This window comes from Chaetura pelagica, unplaced genomic scaffold (genome assembly GCF_000747805.2).
Source record: "Chaetura pelagica isolate M959 unplaced genomic scaffold, ChaPel_1.0 scaffold21, whole genome shotgun sequence".
In the NCBI taxonomy this organism is placed as follows: Eukaryota; Metazoa; Chordata; class Aves; order Apodiformes; family Apodidae; genus Chaetura; species Chaetura pelagica.
The window spans coordinates 2876052-2894654 of NW_009952251.1; the positions used below are offsets into that span (position 1 = coordinate 2876052).

Genomic DNA, 18603 nt, shown 5'->3' on the forward strand with positions numbered 1-18603 from the left:
GTGATACTTTAGTTAGATTTGTTCATATCTTGGTTGTACTAAGTTGTTGGTGTTCCTTTAGAGTTGCTTATGGCAGCTCAACGTAAGTAAACAAAACACAAGGCTGTGGCAGAAGTCTTGTAACAAGTTTGTTGAAAAGGTCTTGGAGACTTAGGCAACTGTTACGCTACTCAGGCTGATGATCAAGTGCAGTAGTTTACTTAAGAATGTATTGAAGTGGTTTTCATAAGTGACTTTACATCTGCTTCTTGCATTAATTTTACAAGGAGGGTAGAATTACTGCACATTTGTGTACATAAACAGCCTAATGGCACAGTTTGTGTTGACCATCTTTTTTGCTCTGAAATTGTAATTCCTATCTATTCAAGTCAGTTGAAGAACAGTTTCCTTTGGGGGGTGAAGAGGTGAGAAATCAGACTCCTAGTTCTCAGTACAGATTTTTTAGAGCTGGAAAATAGCTCCCTTATGATATGTTACAATTCACTATGGGGTGTTTTTGGCAGCTGTTGAAATTAATCTTTGCAGCTGTTGTCCAACAACAGTTTTGCAGTCTTCTCATTCCCCAGTATGTGTCTACTGTCCTCTATGTGAATGACTATTCCATCTTTAATACCCAGGTTATGACTTATTTAGGAATTTTGTGCTGTGTCTTTGCAGCAGTTGGTGCTTCTGCTTCAGCCTGACTTGAGTGTTATGTGTTTTAGTTACTAACTGGTAGGAAGGACACTGCTGAATTAAATTAGATATATAATCAAAGGCACAGCTCACTATGTGGTTGGAATTCTGCAGCTGATCAAGTGTCTCTAGCTACAGTAAGAAATTGTTTCAGCTACTGAATTCTTGAGCTAAAATGTTTGTTCTTGAGGTGAACATTGGAGAGTTTTATAACCAGGTAGAAGTTTGGCATCCAACAGAGGGAAACCTAAAATGCTTTATAGGGGGGAGAAAATATTTAAGCACTTGCACTCCTTACTAGAATTACTTGTTGTATGTCTGTGTCTACATCTAATTATCATCTTCACCTCAGTTTTGTTTGTTGCTCTTAGAGTGTGAGTTGTCTCTAGCAGTACTTGTCCTTTTACACAGCTTTAGTGAAATAAGCAATTTCTAGCTGTTGTTTTAATGAAAACATTTAATACAAGTCAGGCAGCTGCAGAACCCTTCCTCTGGTTTGCACCCTACAGATGTTCTGCAGACTCAGCAGAACCTTCTTGCTACCAGGATCAAAATTCAATACCCAGTTTAAGATAGGAAGAAGTTTTAACATAAAAATAATGAAGTTAATTCTTAATAACTACCAACTTTGTTCTGCTGCCAAGAGGCTGCAGTCATAAGAATAATCCAGGTAAGTTCTCTTTTAGTAACCATTTGGATAATTGTAATCTTTCCTCCATTTGCAGCTGCCTTGGAGGTTCTCATTATAATAGAAGTATCTAAGATTAGAAGTGCTGTGGCAGTATTTTAGCTTTTTCTCATGTGAGTTATCTGTCATGCAGCACTTTTAAGCAAGGATACACTATTGTAATTGATAGAATGAGCAGATGAACCAGTTAGCTGCCCATGCAGTTCTTTCAGTAGAGGTGATTTTGGTGCGACATGCTTAATGAATCAGGTTTGTCTCAAATTGCTGCTGAATGGTGTCTTGTGTCAATAACTCTGAAAAATGTATTCTGTCATTGTTTGAACAATGATAGAAAAAGAAATATTCTAACGTGGTAAGTGGACTGCCCATTTTAAGTGTCTGAGTACTAAAGAAATGTCGAAATTTATGAATTTATAAGACTGAATATTTATTATAGGAGTTGTGCAGATATGCATGTTTGTGTCTGAAGCCGTATATTTAATTCCACGTACTATCATATATTTAGGTGTAAGCTAAAATTAAGTCCAGTGTCTCTGCAGATATGTGGAAGAGATATGTATGCTAGCATGTACATAATTATAACTTGAACTACATAGATCTGTACCTGCAATATATTTAAAAATAGTATGAATAAGTAGTGGTTGTTTTATGGTACGTTAGCAAACATGCTCAAAAAACAGTAATTTCTGGCTTATGTGACACAACTTTGGTGTCAATCTGGTCAATTTTAAAACCAGACCAGTTGTATATCACAAGTTTTCTTCGTTTGCTAGGAGTTAAGTTCATCTGCCTTCCCTGAAACTGTGGCAAAACAATTATCTCTTTGTATCTTTTTGTGCAATATTGGAGAGGATTTACATTTGGTATTATGAGGATTACATAACTTTACTGTTCAGATTTAGTTTAAGACTGTCAGCTGACAAGGTATATCTGCACAGAAGGCTTTCTGATGGCTCTTAGAAGAAGCAAGATCAGAAAAGGAACCAATATTTGATGCACATCTTTGGTATGAGCCAACCAGATAATGCCAGGCTTTGACAAGTGAGTCAGAGTTATGCTCTGAAACTTCCTTCCCATCAGGAATCTTCCTACAATCACTTCTGTTTCAGGCTTTTCCTGTGGCCATTTACGTATTTAAGTAAGAGCAACCAGGCTTTGCACTTGGTGCTTCACTTAGCTTGTTGCTCTCTCACATCTCAACCACAGGCACAGATTGTCAGGCACACAGTGTTGGAGTTGAATAAAAAGAGTTTGTGCCTGTCTGCTGCAGGTGACAGGTCAAATAAAGGAAATGAGAATTTAGAAGTGGCTCATGCTTTTGAGAACATAAAATGGTTCATAGTTCAGATTGTATAGAAAGAGTTTTGAATAATAAGGTGACTTGCATGCTTCATCAGATTGCAACTAGATGCAGAAATAACTACAAATTTGAGTTATTTGCTGTCTCAGTTTATTTTAGAGGACTGTTCAATGAGGAGAAACAAGCCCAACAAGCCCATGTGTACATCTCATTAAGGTATCAGCCTAAAACTTTGTTACAGTTTTGATTTGTCTTTTTGTTCACAGGGGACTATTTGCCCAAATCTTTAGAAGGATTATTTATCTATGAAGAAGAAGGTGCTGGGGTTCCAGGCTTTAACAGGAAAGGAAATGATGCAATAGTTGTTGAACAATGGACAGTCATTGAGGTAAATTGTTGATTATTTAGCAATGTGGTTTCCAACTTGAATTTTCTTTGGTTTTCCTTACAATACAAGGACCAGTGTTTGATGAATATTCTGGGTGATATAATTAAACCACCTGCATAAACTAAACTAAAGCTCTGAGTCATAAAAATGAAGCCAGGCCTGTGGCCTGTTAATGTGCATGAAAAACACACCGCAGGGATCCTGGCCTAACATTTACAGATGTTCATACCAACAAATACAACCACCAAGTAGTTTGTTTTATATATGTGTTCCAAATCAACTTAGACAGTAAGTGCAGCTCTACTGACAAAGTGCTGAAGTATTTTTAAACAAAAAGGGGAAGAAAATAGCAAAAACTAGAAACAGAACAGACCATTTTATAGTGAATTAATTCATTTTGGTTTTCAAATATATATTCTTAGTAACACTGTACTGCTAAATATGAAAGACTTGATTTTTCCTAATAAATTTACATGCACTACTGGAGCATGGTACAGCAATAAAATTAAGATTTTCAAATACTCTAATGTTCTAAAATTGTTGGCATTAATTAATAACATCTGAAATAAATCATTGTTGGAGGATACTTAAGGCTTACTACTGAAATACTCAATGAGAAATACATTTATCAAAGTGAAAAGAAACAGCATAAAACTAAGACCTTGTATATGGAAAAAACCCAACCAACCCAAACCCAAAAGAACAACCAAAACCCAAGCAAATAAAAAAACAACCACCAAAACTTAAGTAGATAGGTGAAATGCTTGTTATTCAGATGGGAAGTAAATACCGAAACAAGTCAACTGAGACACCTGTTTAGGGTGTTTAAAAATTTTAAGCATTAATTTAGCAACGTGACCAGTTGAACAAGCATCATGTGCTTTGACTGCCTTGTTGAATCAGGGCTCATACCTAAAATTCATGTTTATTTTCCTCGTCTTACGTTGTCTTGAACTTATCAAATTGTTTTCATTTTGAAATAGTGAATCTCCACCAGACAACGCAGTTCAATGTCACCTCTAAGGATTATGTCATTAGTGAGAGTTGTTTTAATTTGTGTACAAATGCAAATAAAACCTGTGCAGAGTCTCTTTACTACTTTTTATAATTATTAATGTAGGGGTGTGAAATTAAAACAGATTATGGACCTTTATTGCACACGCTGGCTGAGTTTGGATGGCTCCTGACCTGTGTCCTGCCAACACCCATCGTACGACATGACAGGTACCCAAATACTCGATTACAGCATTTTTGGTGTATCCATCTCAGTATTCTCGTGATTAGTTGTGTGCTTAAATGTAAAAGGAAAAAAATGCTGTGTTACTTGCATATAGAATTTGAGATGTAAGTAACGTTATGATGGAATCTGTTTTAACACACTGTTTTAGGACTGCTGACTTCAGCAAGTTTCTAACTAGACCAGTAATCCTAAATTTAAAATACATTGTTTATATCTAAATATTAAAGATTTTATTTAGGATGCTTTTTGTCACATACCCAGTTCTCAGCAATGGGGTTACTCATATGCCTCAAGTTTAAGCAAGTGTTGAAATGTTTCCCTCTTTTAGGGCCTTGGTGAATGACTATGTTAGACTGTGTAAAAAGTCATGTTGTCACAAGACATTAATGCAGTATTGATTGCAAGTTAGGGAGGAGAATGTGCTAATCTAACAAGTAATTGGACTGTTTCCTTCTGTAATGTAGGTGTTATGTTGTAGTTCAAATATAGTATTGAGCTACTGGATTTCAGTTCTCTTACTGTAATATTAATTTAAATAACTGAGGGGGCTCTACGTACATAAGAAGGGTTAAATGGCAGATGTGGATCACCTATAAGGCTCCAGGGTTTCTGTTTTTAACAAAAAAAAAATACTGTGCCTTTTTTTTATTTTTACAGTACCAAAAATGGCAAGTTGAACACTGGGTTAAGCATACACTTTTTAAAATTTATCCTCCTGTTAGAGTAAGATTGCCAGGGTTTGAAATCAAACAAATGTACTGAGGCATGGTTTAGGGCTTGTTAAGGATCAAGGAAAGAGAGGGTGATTTGTGCAATCTTTGGATCCAGACCTTGCTGTATTAAATCAAGAGAGCATGAAAAAGGATGTGAATAGAAAGGTTCAGAGCTGCTCCAAGAAAGTGGAATTTTGTTCAAGTGATTTGACATAATTAAATCAACTCACCCATGTGAGAAGGAGGTTTTTCTGGTCAAGAAATACATGATAATGGTTGGGTTTATGGTGGTTTTGTTTTTTTTTAATAGTTGACTTTAACCAACTGGTAAAATGCAAAACCAGAAGAAACTGTTGTATAACAATATGGTGTGTTCTGGTATATTTTTTTTAAGCATCTCTCTGTTTTGATTTCTTCTGAAGTATATGAAATCTTTAATTTCTAAAGTTCCTGATCCCAAGAGAAGCAATTTTCACTGTATAAAACAAAATGGTTATCCTTGAATTTCTTCAAACAAAACTTTGTAGTCTAAGTGGATTAGCTTTGAATGTGGTGACTTGTTAAGGGTCTGTGAACCATCAAGCCTGGTTTTCATAAACAGCTGTAATCTTTGGTCAAATCTAGAGATTGAGAGTAAGCCTTCAAGATTGGGATCTACTTCTTGAACGACATGAGTATGCAATGGGGGAGAGAGATTTTAGTAGTCATGGTGCACTATGAGTCATAGGATGAGAGAGATGTTATAGCCTCAAACCTCCTCTATCCCACGAGGAGTGTATCTATTCTTGTTTTCTGGCCTGAAGGGTAGGCGAGGTGTCTGCATTAATTGAGTAATATGTTATCCTAGTGTGGCTTATAAAATACTTTTGGAAGGGATAAGATTATTCATGGTTTATGTGCATATCATGTATTTAATATACAGCAACTTAATTTTCTTCTAAAAGAGAAAAAGCCCATAAACAAGAATTCCTAATTAGGAATTAAGAATTCTTAGCCCAAAAAAGAATGTGTGTCTATCCTGATTGGCTAAGTGGTGATCCATAAATGCTATTTTTAGGCATTGGTGATGGTATTTAAAGAGGAGAAGAAATTCCTGGATGGTTACTGTGTGTCTGATATGAAAGATGCCATTACTGTGGTGGTGAATTATCCTAGGAATGCAAGTTAGATGTCTCAATAAAGAAGGGCATTTTATGTTGCTGAACAGCTGTTCTTTTTCCAGACTTGGAGCTCTGGCCTCAAACCCAGCCTGAATATTAACAGGTTTCAGACACACTGATTAATAAGCAACATTTTGGACAATCTGGCAAATAAGTGTCTTATTTTTAAAAACATAATTTCAATAAAGTCTATATAGAAAATTCTAAGAATCAAATGTTAGCAGGGCAGCCAGCTCTCCATTTTCATTAACTTTTATATTTTGCTTTAATCTGTTTTCATTTTTACCCTAATTTATTGCAAAACTTCCCCTCATCTCAGATATTCAGTGACCTGTTAGGCCCACTACTTGTCTGCAGACCAAGAGTGTGACCAACAGGCTAGCAGGTTCTGGGGTGGGACAGGGCTGTCATGTACTGGTGTGTTCCTTTTCTGGTTTTTACATAGTTAGGATTTGAAACATTTTTTTAAAACATCAGGCTGTAATGTCTGTTCCTGTATGGTTTCGTTGTTAGAATTTCTTCCTTTTTTTAAATATGCTTGTCTCTATAAAATGTCCTGCTGCGTGGAGGGTCATGGATCACTGTCCTGTGGTAGGCAGGGACAACAGTCTGTAGGTCTGCTACAAGGGATAAGTGGTTTTGGATACAGGAAACAGTCCTTTGAGGAATGTTATCTTTGCTCTTACAAATAGAGCAATAGTAGATGTTTCCTATTCTTGAAACACAGAGTTGTTTTTTTTGTGCAGTGTTGTTTGAAAAACCAGCACTGTGTGGTTTGGGGATTTTTTTGGTCACCACACTGTATAACCCTCAGAAGTTCCCCTCTTTTGTCAGTGATTCTCTTTTTCCAGAGTTGTCAGAAAACAGAGCATGAAAAAAAGTGCATTTGTTGCGGTGTTTGTTGTATCCATCTATATCTTGGGCATTTAAATTTTGTTCACAGTCAATATTAACAAATTTCTGACAAAAAACTAACAAAAAAAAGATTACAAAACACATCTACACTAATATTTGTGACGTAAAGAGCCTCCTTCATTACGTACAACTCTTATTAACTAGGTAAATGTCTTCAGGAATTTGACAGTAACTATGCCAAGTTCAGAATCTTTATAGCCAGGATAAAATTAAGTCCTTTTAGGATTTTAGGATTTAAATCTAGTGATTGCAAAAAATATTTTAGAAGATACTTTACTCGTAACTTAGAGCTACTGTAGTCAGTAATGTGATATTATCATGAGTTTGTAGAATTTCATATGTGCTTGTGGTCTAAAATTCAAATTACTTCTTAGATTAAAATAGTCTTTGAACAGATCCTTGAAACCAGAAGACTCACTGTCCCAAGCTGATATGTCTCATATTTGAAAGTCTCAATGCTGTGCAGTTCCAGAGGACTTAAAAATTTTTATTTTGGGAAGTGGAAGAAACCTGAAATGAGTTAAAATAATTTATCTTGGTCCTTGTATTCATTTTTCAGAAAACCTTGTCTACCCTTAATTCCAAGGGCTTTGTGTATAAAATGTTCATGCATTAAAAAATAGATCAGTAAAAATGGGAGCTATTGCCAGTCCTGGTTAGCTTCTGGCTTGGCCAGTGTTTTGGGGGACTTAACTACACGCATGTAATAAGAACAAAATTATTGCCCATAGAGCATAAGCAGACAAGTAAATGGCTGATGTTTAAACAAAAGAGTCTCTGTTGCTCTTCATCCCTCTTAAAAGAAGAGACAGGAAAAAAGGCTCCAGCAGCCTTACTCTGCAGTGACCTGTATTTCCCCTCACTGATTGCTGTAGTCCCTGGAAGTGAGCAAGGCGGGTGCTGGAAAACCGGCAGGCAAACAGTGCAAAAACATGGACTTGGTGCTTATTAACTCATCCTGACAAACTACTTAATCTAAGTTTTCAAAATGCCCTGACTTCTGAGGCAAAGAGGGGTCGTTGAAATGTGAGGGAAGCTATGGAGTGGTTTGCTGTAAGCGCTTTTTTCTCATTTAAATTCTGTGGAAATCCCACCCTCATTGAGTTCTTTGTGAATTAAGCTCATAGCTGCTTTGTCGTGTGTGGCATTTTAATCAGGTCAGACTTATTGTCTGATCACCATCGCGTCCTTTCTCTGTCCTAATAGAATTTGTACAAGCTATACGGTTTTTGCCTTTGCTTGGAGGGAATGCAGACACTGTTACAAAGTAAGCTATAGCCTCTTCCCCATGCCAGAAATTGTGCTTAGCCTTCGCAATTGAGAGAGATTTCCTAGTTGGTATTATCCAAACAGAGCTGAGGCAGGGAGAGGTAACTACTCAAGTGGAATAAGGTTGCAGGACTGCTGATTTCCTTGTCCTAACATAAAATTTTAGCACATTTTCTTTTAGTGGATGCAGCTAGCGAGGTTGGAACTCTCAGAGCAGAAAACCTTGTTACTGCAGGAAACTAAGGGAATTCATTCTCCTGCCTCCTTGTTTTCTCCACAAATTGGAGCTTAAGGTAGTTCCTGTTCTCATCCAGGGAAGACATGCAAATATGTCAGACTTGAGTTCAGCTGGACTGAAAGGAAGATTGTGAGGGGCCAAACACCATCACAAAACCATCATCACTGACTATTGATCAGATGTAGCTGAGTGTGCTGGGAATAGTCTGTCTTGTGTACTTTCTCAGAACTTACTTCTAGAAGCTCTGCTGGGGCAGGCTGTTAAAAAGCTCTTTCTGATCTCATAGAAACAATTTTAATCCCTGATTTTTCTGGAAGCAAGTCACTTATGTGAAGTATAAATTAATTATATCAGTCTTAGCCCTGGCATGAAACAAAAAATCTGTTCTCTCAGCTTCATTTGTGTTGTGAAGATTGTGATGTACCCATACGAAAGTACAAGCTTGCATCATTTTATTAGTTATTTCTGTCATGTGTATTAATAATCTGTCATGATTGATTGAATAGGTAGAATCATGGATACATACATGGACTCACTACATGTCTCTTTCGTGTTTCTATTTTGCTACTGTCTTTTAGCCTACTTGTGAATCTGTAGTTACCCTTCTTCCCAAGTATTTCAGTGTATTTCCTTACTATGCATTAAGATGTCATTGCAGGCTGCCCAGAAGTAGGATTTAGTGGGAAGAATTTATCGAAATGTAGTAGCTGATATTTAGAAAAGCACAGGAATTTTTTTCCTCTCCCATCTTAGAGCTCTGGTTTTGAAATTCTCACGCTTTCAGTGCCATGGAGTCGGACTTTGTAGTACAATTAATGTGCTGACCTGTATGTCTGAGGGAAAGGTGGTGAGAATAAACATGATGCCTTCAAGAGGATGTGTCACCAATGCTAAAAGAACGTAACATTTCTGAAATGTTGTATTGGTAACATCTAGTTTGATTCCTGAAGAACAACTTCACCTCTTCATATTTATTTTCCTAAAAGTTATCTACTTTGGAAAAAAATTAACAGTGCTTCTTTAAATTATATCTACCACAACAGTATCAACATTTGTAAAAGTTCCAGGACTAAAAACTGAAGTACCTCTTTTTCCTTTATTTATCTTAGTAATATATTTTATGTCCTTCCTATGCATATACTTCCCACGTATGCAATGGCCAGTGTCATTTATCTCATTGTGGATGTAAAGCTTAAAAACTGAGCTGAGTGGTTTTACCCATAGTTGGTGAGACAGCAAGCTTACCCTGCTGTGTCAGGTACATTTTGTGTTACAACTAGAAAACACCCCTTAGTTAGCAGTAAAGAATTTTACCTCCCAAGTTTCCTGCCACAAAGTATTGAGATACTTGTTGAATATTGATGTTCAACGTATATCATAATTGGGCCTATTCATTCATGATATTTGGCCTATTTCTTTTAGTATTAATAGGTAATACATTACTGTACATTTAATAAAGAAGATTAGATGAAAGAAGTTTAGTTCAGACATAAGGGTGCAGATTTTGATTAATTTCCAAGACCAGATATGTTGAGTAACTCTATCATAGTAATACAAATTTTTGTTCTATACCTATTTTCTGTGCAACACCTTAACAAAGTTCTATGCTCTTTTAAAAATGTGATTACAGAACTGGTTAGGAATTAAAAAACCAGTTAATACTTGGTAGTCTATCCTCACTCATGGACTTGCACATATACAGCTTAAGAGTTGGCTATGGAAGGTATGAACATGTTACATTGACTATTACTGCCTTAAAAATATTAAAACAATTTTCTTTACATTTTAGTGAAGGAAATCTGGCCACAAAGCAAGTTGTTTTTCTTCAGAGACCTGTTGTGTGGAATTCTGCTGTCCAGACACCAGAGGTGAGCAGCATGTTTATGGTATTAATAGAAACTAATTAGTACTTCACAGAAACAAACTACACTTCAAAATTACTGGGGAAAAAGTAGCAGAAGAGAGTTTCACTCAAAGCCAGTTCAAGCTTGTGGAGGGCTTTTGTAGCTGAACTGGTATGTTATTTTTTATCAGCCATGTAGCTCTTAAGTAATAGAAGTGTCAGGTGAATGAGATTGGCTATGCTGTGAGTATTTCTTTGGAAGTCTTAATGTTCTGATATAAATCCTAGATCTGTTGCACATGAAAAAGAAAACATTTTATTTTTACTTCAAAAACATCTACTTTTACCTGTGTAGAAGAATACCAGTGTCAATCTGTGCAAGGGATGCTGTGATCTGGAGGTTAATCTAGTCAAGGGATGTTGGCTTTTGCTGCATGAAAACGTGTGACAGAAAAAGAGGATTTGTAATTCCTGCAGCTGTACCTCAACTGCTTGCTTGTGAGTGAGGCTTCCGTAATAGTGGGTGTATGAAAGTGCTTTGAGAGTTAAGTAGCTGGTAGTATTGCCACATTCTGCTCAGAGTCAGGGTCACAACTGTCACTGCACCTTTGTAGTGCTATAGTAAATCCTGGTGTGGCCAGAGAAGGATGAGCTGGTGAGCTCCCCTTTGCCAGGTCTTATCCCATGGTGGATTTTTAGTGTTTTTCAATGGTCATTCCACCTTTCTCTAATCAACCTGGCTTTACTGTGATAGTCTTAAGCAGCTGTGAAAACTATGGATGTTTTCACTCATGTCCAACCCCAGAGTATTAACTTTCTAAACTGTCATTCATGGAATTATAGACTACTAGAAGGCAACAACAGCTAGTCTTTTCTTTCTTTGTCTATATAAATAGTTCCATGAGCCTCTAGATGTCTTGCATTCATGTTTGACTTTTCTCTGTCCATTTTGCTTTCTCTCCACAGTGTTAACAGTCATCTGTATTTTCCTCTGCTTAGTGTTTCTAAAATACACTGTCTTCTTTTGTTTTTCTCCAGGCTTTTGCTTATCTTCAGCCTAGCTTCCTTCTCACCGTGTCCCCTGATAATTACTACTTCCATGCCTGGAAAAACTGCATTCAATGTGCACAATTAGTGTCCTGTTTTATTTTTTGTCTCTACTACAATCTCAATTCCCATCTAGTTTTTGTACACTATAGTTTATTTCCTTGTTTGCAAACGTTTGAGCTCCTGATTTTTTTTCTATTCAGTGTTCTGTGTAGTCTCCCTTGCCCATGTCTTAATCTCCTTTTCCATTCATACTCTCTTCTAGAGCCTGCCAACTCCACCTACAATTTTCCCTTCAATTTCCCTGTGTGCTGAGCATCTTCAGTGTTTGAAAGCTTCTGACCCTGATCTCATGCCTGACTTTGTAGTCTTTTCATTTGTTCCTAATATATTTCCGAAAGCCTGTTTTGGAACATAATTTTTTATATCAGTGTTGTAAATATGTAAACCGTGTTATATCAGTCATGAAATAAGGTAAAACTTTTCCTGATGCTTCCCTACTTTTTTTAACATTCTGTATAATAAGGGCATGGACTCCTGATACAAATACTCTGTCCTTTGCAAGGTGTGTTATTTCTAACTATAGGCATCTCTTAAAAGGCAGCATAACTGCATGACAGAAGTTAGAGTGGTTAAGACTGGTTTCTGCCAAGAGATATAATACAGACCAGTTCTGTAAAAACATTCAATCTGAGGAACTGAAAGATCTTTGAAACACAGCTTAAATTAAAAATAGGAAGCATTAAGCTCACAGGTTATATTCTCTCACTCAGTTGTAAGGTGATCAGCAGCTTTAGTTTATATAAATAAAATGGTGTGTGTTGTAGTTACTTTACTTGGTGGTGGGAAACCTTGGATTTAAGCATTAACATATGACAAGTAAACAAATGGCTTATTTGTAGCTATTTACATCAGGATTACTGTGTTTAAAATCCGAACAAACTTAATATCTGAATGTGTTTTCTTAGTACCAGTGAGTGTTTTACTTTTCCACCAGGAAATTTCAGTATGCTGAGGTCATTTTAGCATGGGATAAATAGGTAGTTCAGGCTGAAGCTGAAACAGAGTAATATTTTCCTTCTGTTTTTCCAATAATGTTGTTTTTCCCCTAAATGTTCATCTTTTTACTTCTTTGTTGTTGTGGTTTTTTTTACCAAAAAGTCTGAATTGGCAAACAGCATATGACAGCTTTATTACAATTTAGATCCTTAAATTTGTTACTAATACCTGACTGGTATAGAATGTCACACTACCTTTGCATTGAGTAGCTAGATTTTAGTTGTAAAACAAGCTACTAAAATCTCAAAGCATTAACTTTTGCTCTAGGAACTTTATATTTATTAAAAATGCTCCCTGGACATTGGAGTAAAACAAGCTACTAAAATCTGAAAGCATTAACTTTTGCTCTAGGAACTTTAATTATATTTATTAAAAATGCTCCCTGGACATTGACCACTCATCTGTACAAGTTTATCAAGCCCTTAGAGACATTATTAAAAACGTTTAATTCCTCTGCTGCTCTGTTGTTGGACATGTCATCTTCATTTGCATTTGTACTTATATATTTTCATTTATGTTCAAATTACATCAAAGGTGTTAAAAAGTGTTATGTCTGCAACTTAAAACATTTTTTAAGCACAGAAATACCTAAAATAATTTAACTTAAAAAGAATAAAAATTGCACCCTAGTTTGTTTAAGCATACATATCCTTAGCATGTTTGCAACTCTAATCCCTTGAGGAGAAAGCTACCTATGAAAGTCAAAATATGAAGCCAACAAGTTAACTGGATAAGAAAGCAGCCCCATCCAGGCATCCTCTAACACTTCAGTAACAATCCCCCCGGGCTCTGATCACATCCCTTTCTGGCTTTCCACAGCACAGTGGGGTCTGGCCATGGCAGGAACTCTGTCCCACGGGCAGGTCCAGCTGTTGGACCTCTGAGGCTTGTGCTCTGGAGAATGGCAGCAGTGCACTGGGTACTGATTGCTTGTGTGCTTAGCATGTTATTTTTTTAAGTTGTTGTTAAAATTAGCATTGTGATTTTCTAAAAAGTTTTGCTTCAGAAAGAATTGAAGGGAAAACCCTTAATACCTTGTCTCTTATTTCCACAAGCTATCTTTTCTGAGGAGTATTTGTGTTGTGTCCTCACAGCTCATCTCTCTGCCTTCTTGGATATTCGTGGGATAGTGCATTATGACCTGGATTATCATTTATGTAAAATGGTTCAAAGGCCTCTTGGATTAGGAGGCCTGTACTGTCACAGTGGGCTCTTTCTTTATCATATACTATTTGCTTTTCTAAGAAATAGCTCAGAGATGGAGATCCAAGATTGAACCACACAGTGCTTGAGGGCTTTCTGTTTTCTTGTTTTTCCTCTTTATTTCCCCTGAGCAGACTTCTTCATCCTTTTATTATGGCATCCAGGTGAAGCTAATTTCCTTCTGTTTCTCCTGAGGCACCACTATTTCCCCTTAGTCTAATTTTCCAGTGTCTCCTGTGACAGTTTCCCTAAATAAATATCCTTTAGCCACATGGGTTTGAGTGCTGTTTCAAAAGGGTTTGAGAAGAACGTAGCAATGTATAGAAGGGGGGCACAGAACTTGCCTGGGCACGGCAAAAGCAGTTGTAGGGTGGTTTAGTTTTTAAGGTGTTGGCATTTGCGCAAATCACCCTGCAAGAGCGCTTGTGTCCTTTGTTCACTGAAATGCAGCTCTGTGTCGAGGCTGGATTCTGTTTTAGCTAGATGTTCTTCTGTGGACAGGGCTGTGTCCCCTGGCAAAACATCTGCTGTAGCAGTGATCATGCTGAGGCAGCTAGGGCACTTCTGCCTTCCTGACCATGTCCTGCTGTTGGGACTCAGGGCACCAGTGCTGCCTCTGAAGGTGCTGCATCATCACAGATCTGAATACCACAAGTAGCTCCTGATGCTAAAAGAAAATACATCTCTGTATTTGTGATGCCTCAGCATAGTCCTTAGCATAGTCTGATAGATCTATTGTTTGTGTAAATCAGTTTGCTTGCTCTTTTGTTTTGCACTGACAGCCATCACTTCAGCAAGAAGCACATCAGGAGATCCCAGTAGTAATGTCAGGTTGTATTTATACCGAGTTGTTCTTCTCTGATTGCTCTACACGCCAGTTGCTAACTTGTACTTGCCATTTTCAGAGGAAGCCTCTGAAGGTCTTTACAGGCAGAGCTGGAAAGATGGGAAAGCATTCTAGTCTTGCCATGAGATGAATCTGTGGGAACTCTTCAGTCCTATGAAGTTGTCAGATCACACTCTTAAAGCGCTCAATGTCAATGACTTCTAATCACATCTTTATCAAATATTACACTCTTGTTGAAGCTCCTAGACAGAACTGTGATTGACATGCACTTACTTGCAGAGCAGCTTGCAGATGAGTGCACCAGCCAGACATTGTACGTGGTGGCACATGAGTACGGAAGTTAAAGGAGAGTGAGCCTGTGTATGGCTACTGTGGTAGCTGGAGATGGGGGACCCACCCCTCTGGGCAGAGGGGGGACTCTGAAGCTGAGAGGAGGCTGATAGCAGGATCTGTGCCACCCTCAAGCCTTCATCCCTGCAGAGCACAAGAAAGGGCAGCACATGCATGTGCCATGTGGCAGAAAGCATCAGGCAGGGTACATTAGACACGTACAGAAGGCACAGAAATCGTGCTTTCTTCAAACAGCTGGCTTTAGTGTAGCCTGAGACTTGTAAGTCATTCTGCCAAGTAATTCAGAAGAACCAAGCATTGGTGAAGTATTTTTTCTTAGCATTTGTTTGCACTTTCTTGAATCTTGACTATGTCTTGTATCTTCTCTGTGTCTTCTGAAGCTTATAGAGGACAAAAATTTATCTGTTGGAGGTTTTTCTGCAGTGTAGTTCATAGTTTTAACTGTACTGTTAGATGCTGCCTTATGTTAAAATGCAGCTTGAGTTAAATCCATGCATGACTCACCGCAAAGGGTTTGGCTTTTTTTTCCTTAAATAAGTTAGGATTTAAACTTTCTCTTGTATTTCAGAAGAAATCCCTAAGACAAGATATTGGGGAGGAAAAAGGCAGAGTCTCCAGCAGAAGTGTTGGATCAGACACGGCTACTTCTCGCCCTGCAGAAATTGGACAAGCACCAGATGAGTTTCACCTGTCTCCTTCTGAACAATGTTGGATCAAGGAGGGATCCTCCCAATATGGAGGCTTTCCAGGTTTCAGTAGCAGTGATGGAGTATTAAGGGAACTGGATGATGGACAATTTGACCAGGAAGATGGAGTAACTCAGGTCACATGTATGTAATGAAGTAAGTGCATCAGATGGACATGTACAGAATTGGCACAAACATATTATTTGGGGTTTTTTTAAATCATATTACTTTAAGTGCATTGGTATAATCCTATGAGTCTTCCTAGACTTTTTATATTTTTGTTAGTTTATTTGTTGCATTAATCCTACTGTAGTAATAATACTACTGTAAAATAACTTGGTTTCCTGCCTCTAAGAGAATAACTATATGACTGGGTGCTCTGTTAGCTTGTTAATGCTTTTGACAAGCAAGGAAGCAAATGCTGCAGAACACTGATAGTTTGAATTGTGTAAGAGAGAAAGGAATGAGGATGTTTATTTTTCACAAGCTGGAGGAATATTAATTTTCTTTAAGGGTGTTGCATATATTGGTGGGGTGAAGAAAGAAGAATGAACTTATGTGGCTGTTAAGTTTTAATCTAATTTCCATTTTACTAGGCTTTTGAGTTTACGCAAGGCAAGAGAAATATGTCTTACATTAGAGTGTTAATAATTAAAGCTACATTCAGACATGATATGTACAGAAAACCTCTCGAGGCTGTAGGCAGACACTTGCTCCTGTAATCCAATTGAATCTATGCAGGTTTTAGCAGGGTTCCTTGTACTTCTAAGCCAGAAGTTATCCAAGCATATAGCCTGTATAATGATATTCATACTTAAGAGGGGAAATGAAGAACCACTCACCACCCTAAAGATAATTTGCACTCTGACTAGTTGGAGAAACTCACTAAGAAGCATTGACAGCAAAGGTGCACAATGAGGCTGATAACATATGGGAGGAAGTAGACTGTACTTAGTAGGAAATACTAGACTATACACATATATGCTAATGTATATATAAAAATGTCTTGGCTAAATGTGTCTCACTGGGTACAGTTTATTCAACTGCATCAAATACCAGAAAGAATGTTCAGAGGAAAGAATGAAGCTGCTGTGCTTCCACCCTCACCCTCAGGAGGAGCAGCTTGTTTTCAGGGAGTTTAACACTGGTAGGGCTCTGTGGGGAGAGGCATGAACAGGGCGTGGTTTTTTGCTGCTGTAAAATTATATTTTACAGAGGAAAAGCTGGGAAAAAAAAAAACGCATCTCAGAAGATAAATGTTACTATGCATAAAATCTGCATTTTTCAGGTTTTTTTAGAAGCCAAAATTATAAATGCTCGTCACACAAGCTAATGGAAAACCTAGGAATTCTGAATATTTCAAGGTAAAGCATTTTTAAGTATAGCAAAGAAGCTATTGTAACCTTGTATAAAGCAGTATCCCTGATCAAGATGGTTGACAGTAGTGAATCCTAAACTGCACTACAACTATTTATATAACAAGATAACAATGTATAAAGTACTAAATTAAATGCAGTTAACCTTAGTAGTAGATAAAAGGAGTAATTTTACTGAGATCTTTCCATATCAGCTGTTGAAAATGCAGAAAATTCAGTATGTTAGCATGTTTCTAACGTAACTTCTCCCTTCATGATTAATGGGATGTGCACAAGGGACATTCTGTTTTGGAACAAGGGTAGATACTGAGTATGCTCTGGATGCATTCCAGATTATCATAGAATCATCAAGGTTGGGAGGGACCTTAAAGATCAAGTTCCTGGCTTGAGCCAGGTAGCTGACATCAGTCACTCTGCCACCATCCACAATCTCTGTAGCCTTGTTTCAGAAGGCCACCAGACTGGTCAGGCATGACTTGCCCTTAGTGAAGCCATGTTGGCTGTCACCAATCACCTCTTTTATTTTCCATGTGCCTTAGACTTTCCAGGAGGATCTGCTCCATGACCTTGCCAGGCACGGAGGTGAGACTGACCAGCCTGTAGTTTTCTCAGTTGTCTCTTTTCCCTGTTTTTTAAAAATAGGGGCAATGTTCCCTTTTTTCCAATCAGCAGGACCCTCACCAGACTGCCATAACTACTCAAATATGATGGACAGAGGCTTAGCAATTGCATCCACCACCCTCTGGACCTGTGGGTGAATCCCATCAGGCCCCGTAGATTTATGTCCCTTCAGGTTGTTTAGATGGCCATATCCACACTTGTTTAGCAAGAAGGGCTCTTCTTAAAATGAAGTGAAGCCATATTCTGGTTCAGTAGCCCACAGTTCTAACTGTGCTTTAGTCCTTGCTTTTGAGTGTCACAGTGGTTGACTGTGCTGCAAACCTCTAAATTTCTTTCTAGTCTTTTTAATTAATGTAAATATGTGAAATTGTTGCCTCTGAACCCATTCAGCAATTCCTCTATAGTTAAGGACATCTGTTTTTTTAATGCTGTTTGTCTCACAGTATGCAAAGTTGCCCATGCTGTAGGAACATGAATTGAGGTGTGTTTTTTTTCTGGCACTCTGGTGTCTTTCACCTCAGATGTCTAAGCTACATTTAGGCTCTGCATTGGAGAAAATAAAATACAGTTCTTCACAGGGTGGGGAAAAGCCAACCTGACAGGGGCCAAGATAGGCATCTAAGGTGAGTGGCATGGAGAGAGGGTACCAGAGGAGTAAATTCTTGAGCATTCTTTTTTGATACAGGAACTCAAGGGAATCCTGGAAGTGGTAAATAGCAGGTCTGAAGCAAATAAAGGTATCAGTTCAGCTAAGTGTAGAACTCCTGGGTGCTGGATGGTGTGTGTAAAGCTAACATGGATTTTAAGAGGTGATTAAAAAACTCCTGAAAGGGAAGAAAAAAAGTAAAAATTGGCCTGTTTTCTCTAAAAGTCACTAACCCAGAAGAAACTGCTGGAGACATGAAAGCTGGTCTGAGTGACTGCATGCTTATCCTATTCTACAGATTAGTGGAAGCACCAGTGCTTTGTGCCTGGTGGGCAGGT

At 37.8% G+C, this 18603-nt stretch overlaps 1 protein-coding gene across 2 annotated transcripts in view; it reads left to right on the top strand.

The window, feature by feature from the left end:
* The window catches only part of RFTN2 (raftlin family member 2), a 30206-nt gene extending 14228 nt beyond the window's left edge, over positions 1-15978 (top strand). For both annotated transcript variants that reach the window (XM_010007359.1, XM_010007360.1), the window contains 4 exons: positions 2930-3051; positions 4172-4275; positions 10376-10454; positions 15505-15978. In XM_010007359.1, coding sequence (XP_010005661.1) covers positions 2930-3051; positions 4172-4275; positions 10376-10454; positions 15505-15774 — 575 coding nt within the window. In that variant the 3' untranslated portion in view covers positions 15775-15978. The remainder of the gene's footprint in view (positions 1-2929; positions 3052-4171; positions 4276-10375; positions 10455-15504) is intronic.
* The last annotated feature ends 2625 nt before the right edge of the window (positions 15979-18603 follow it).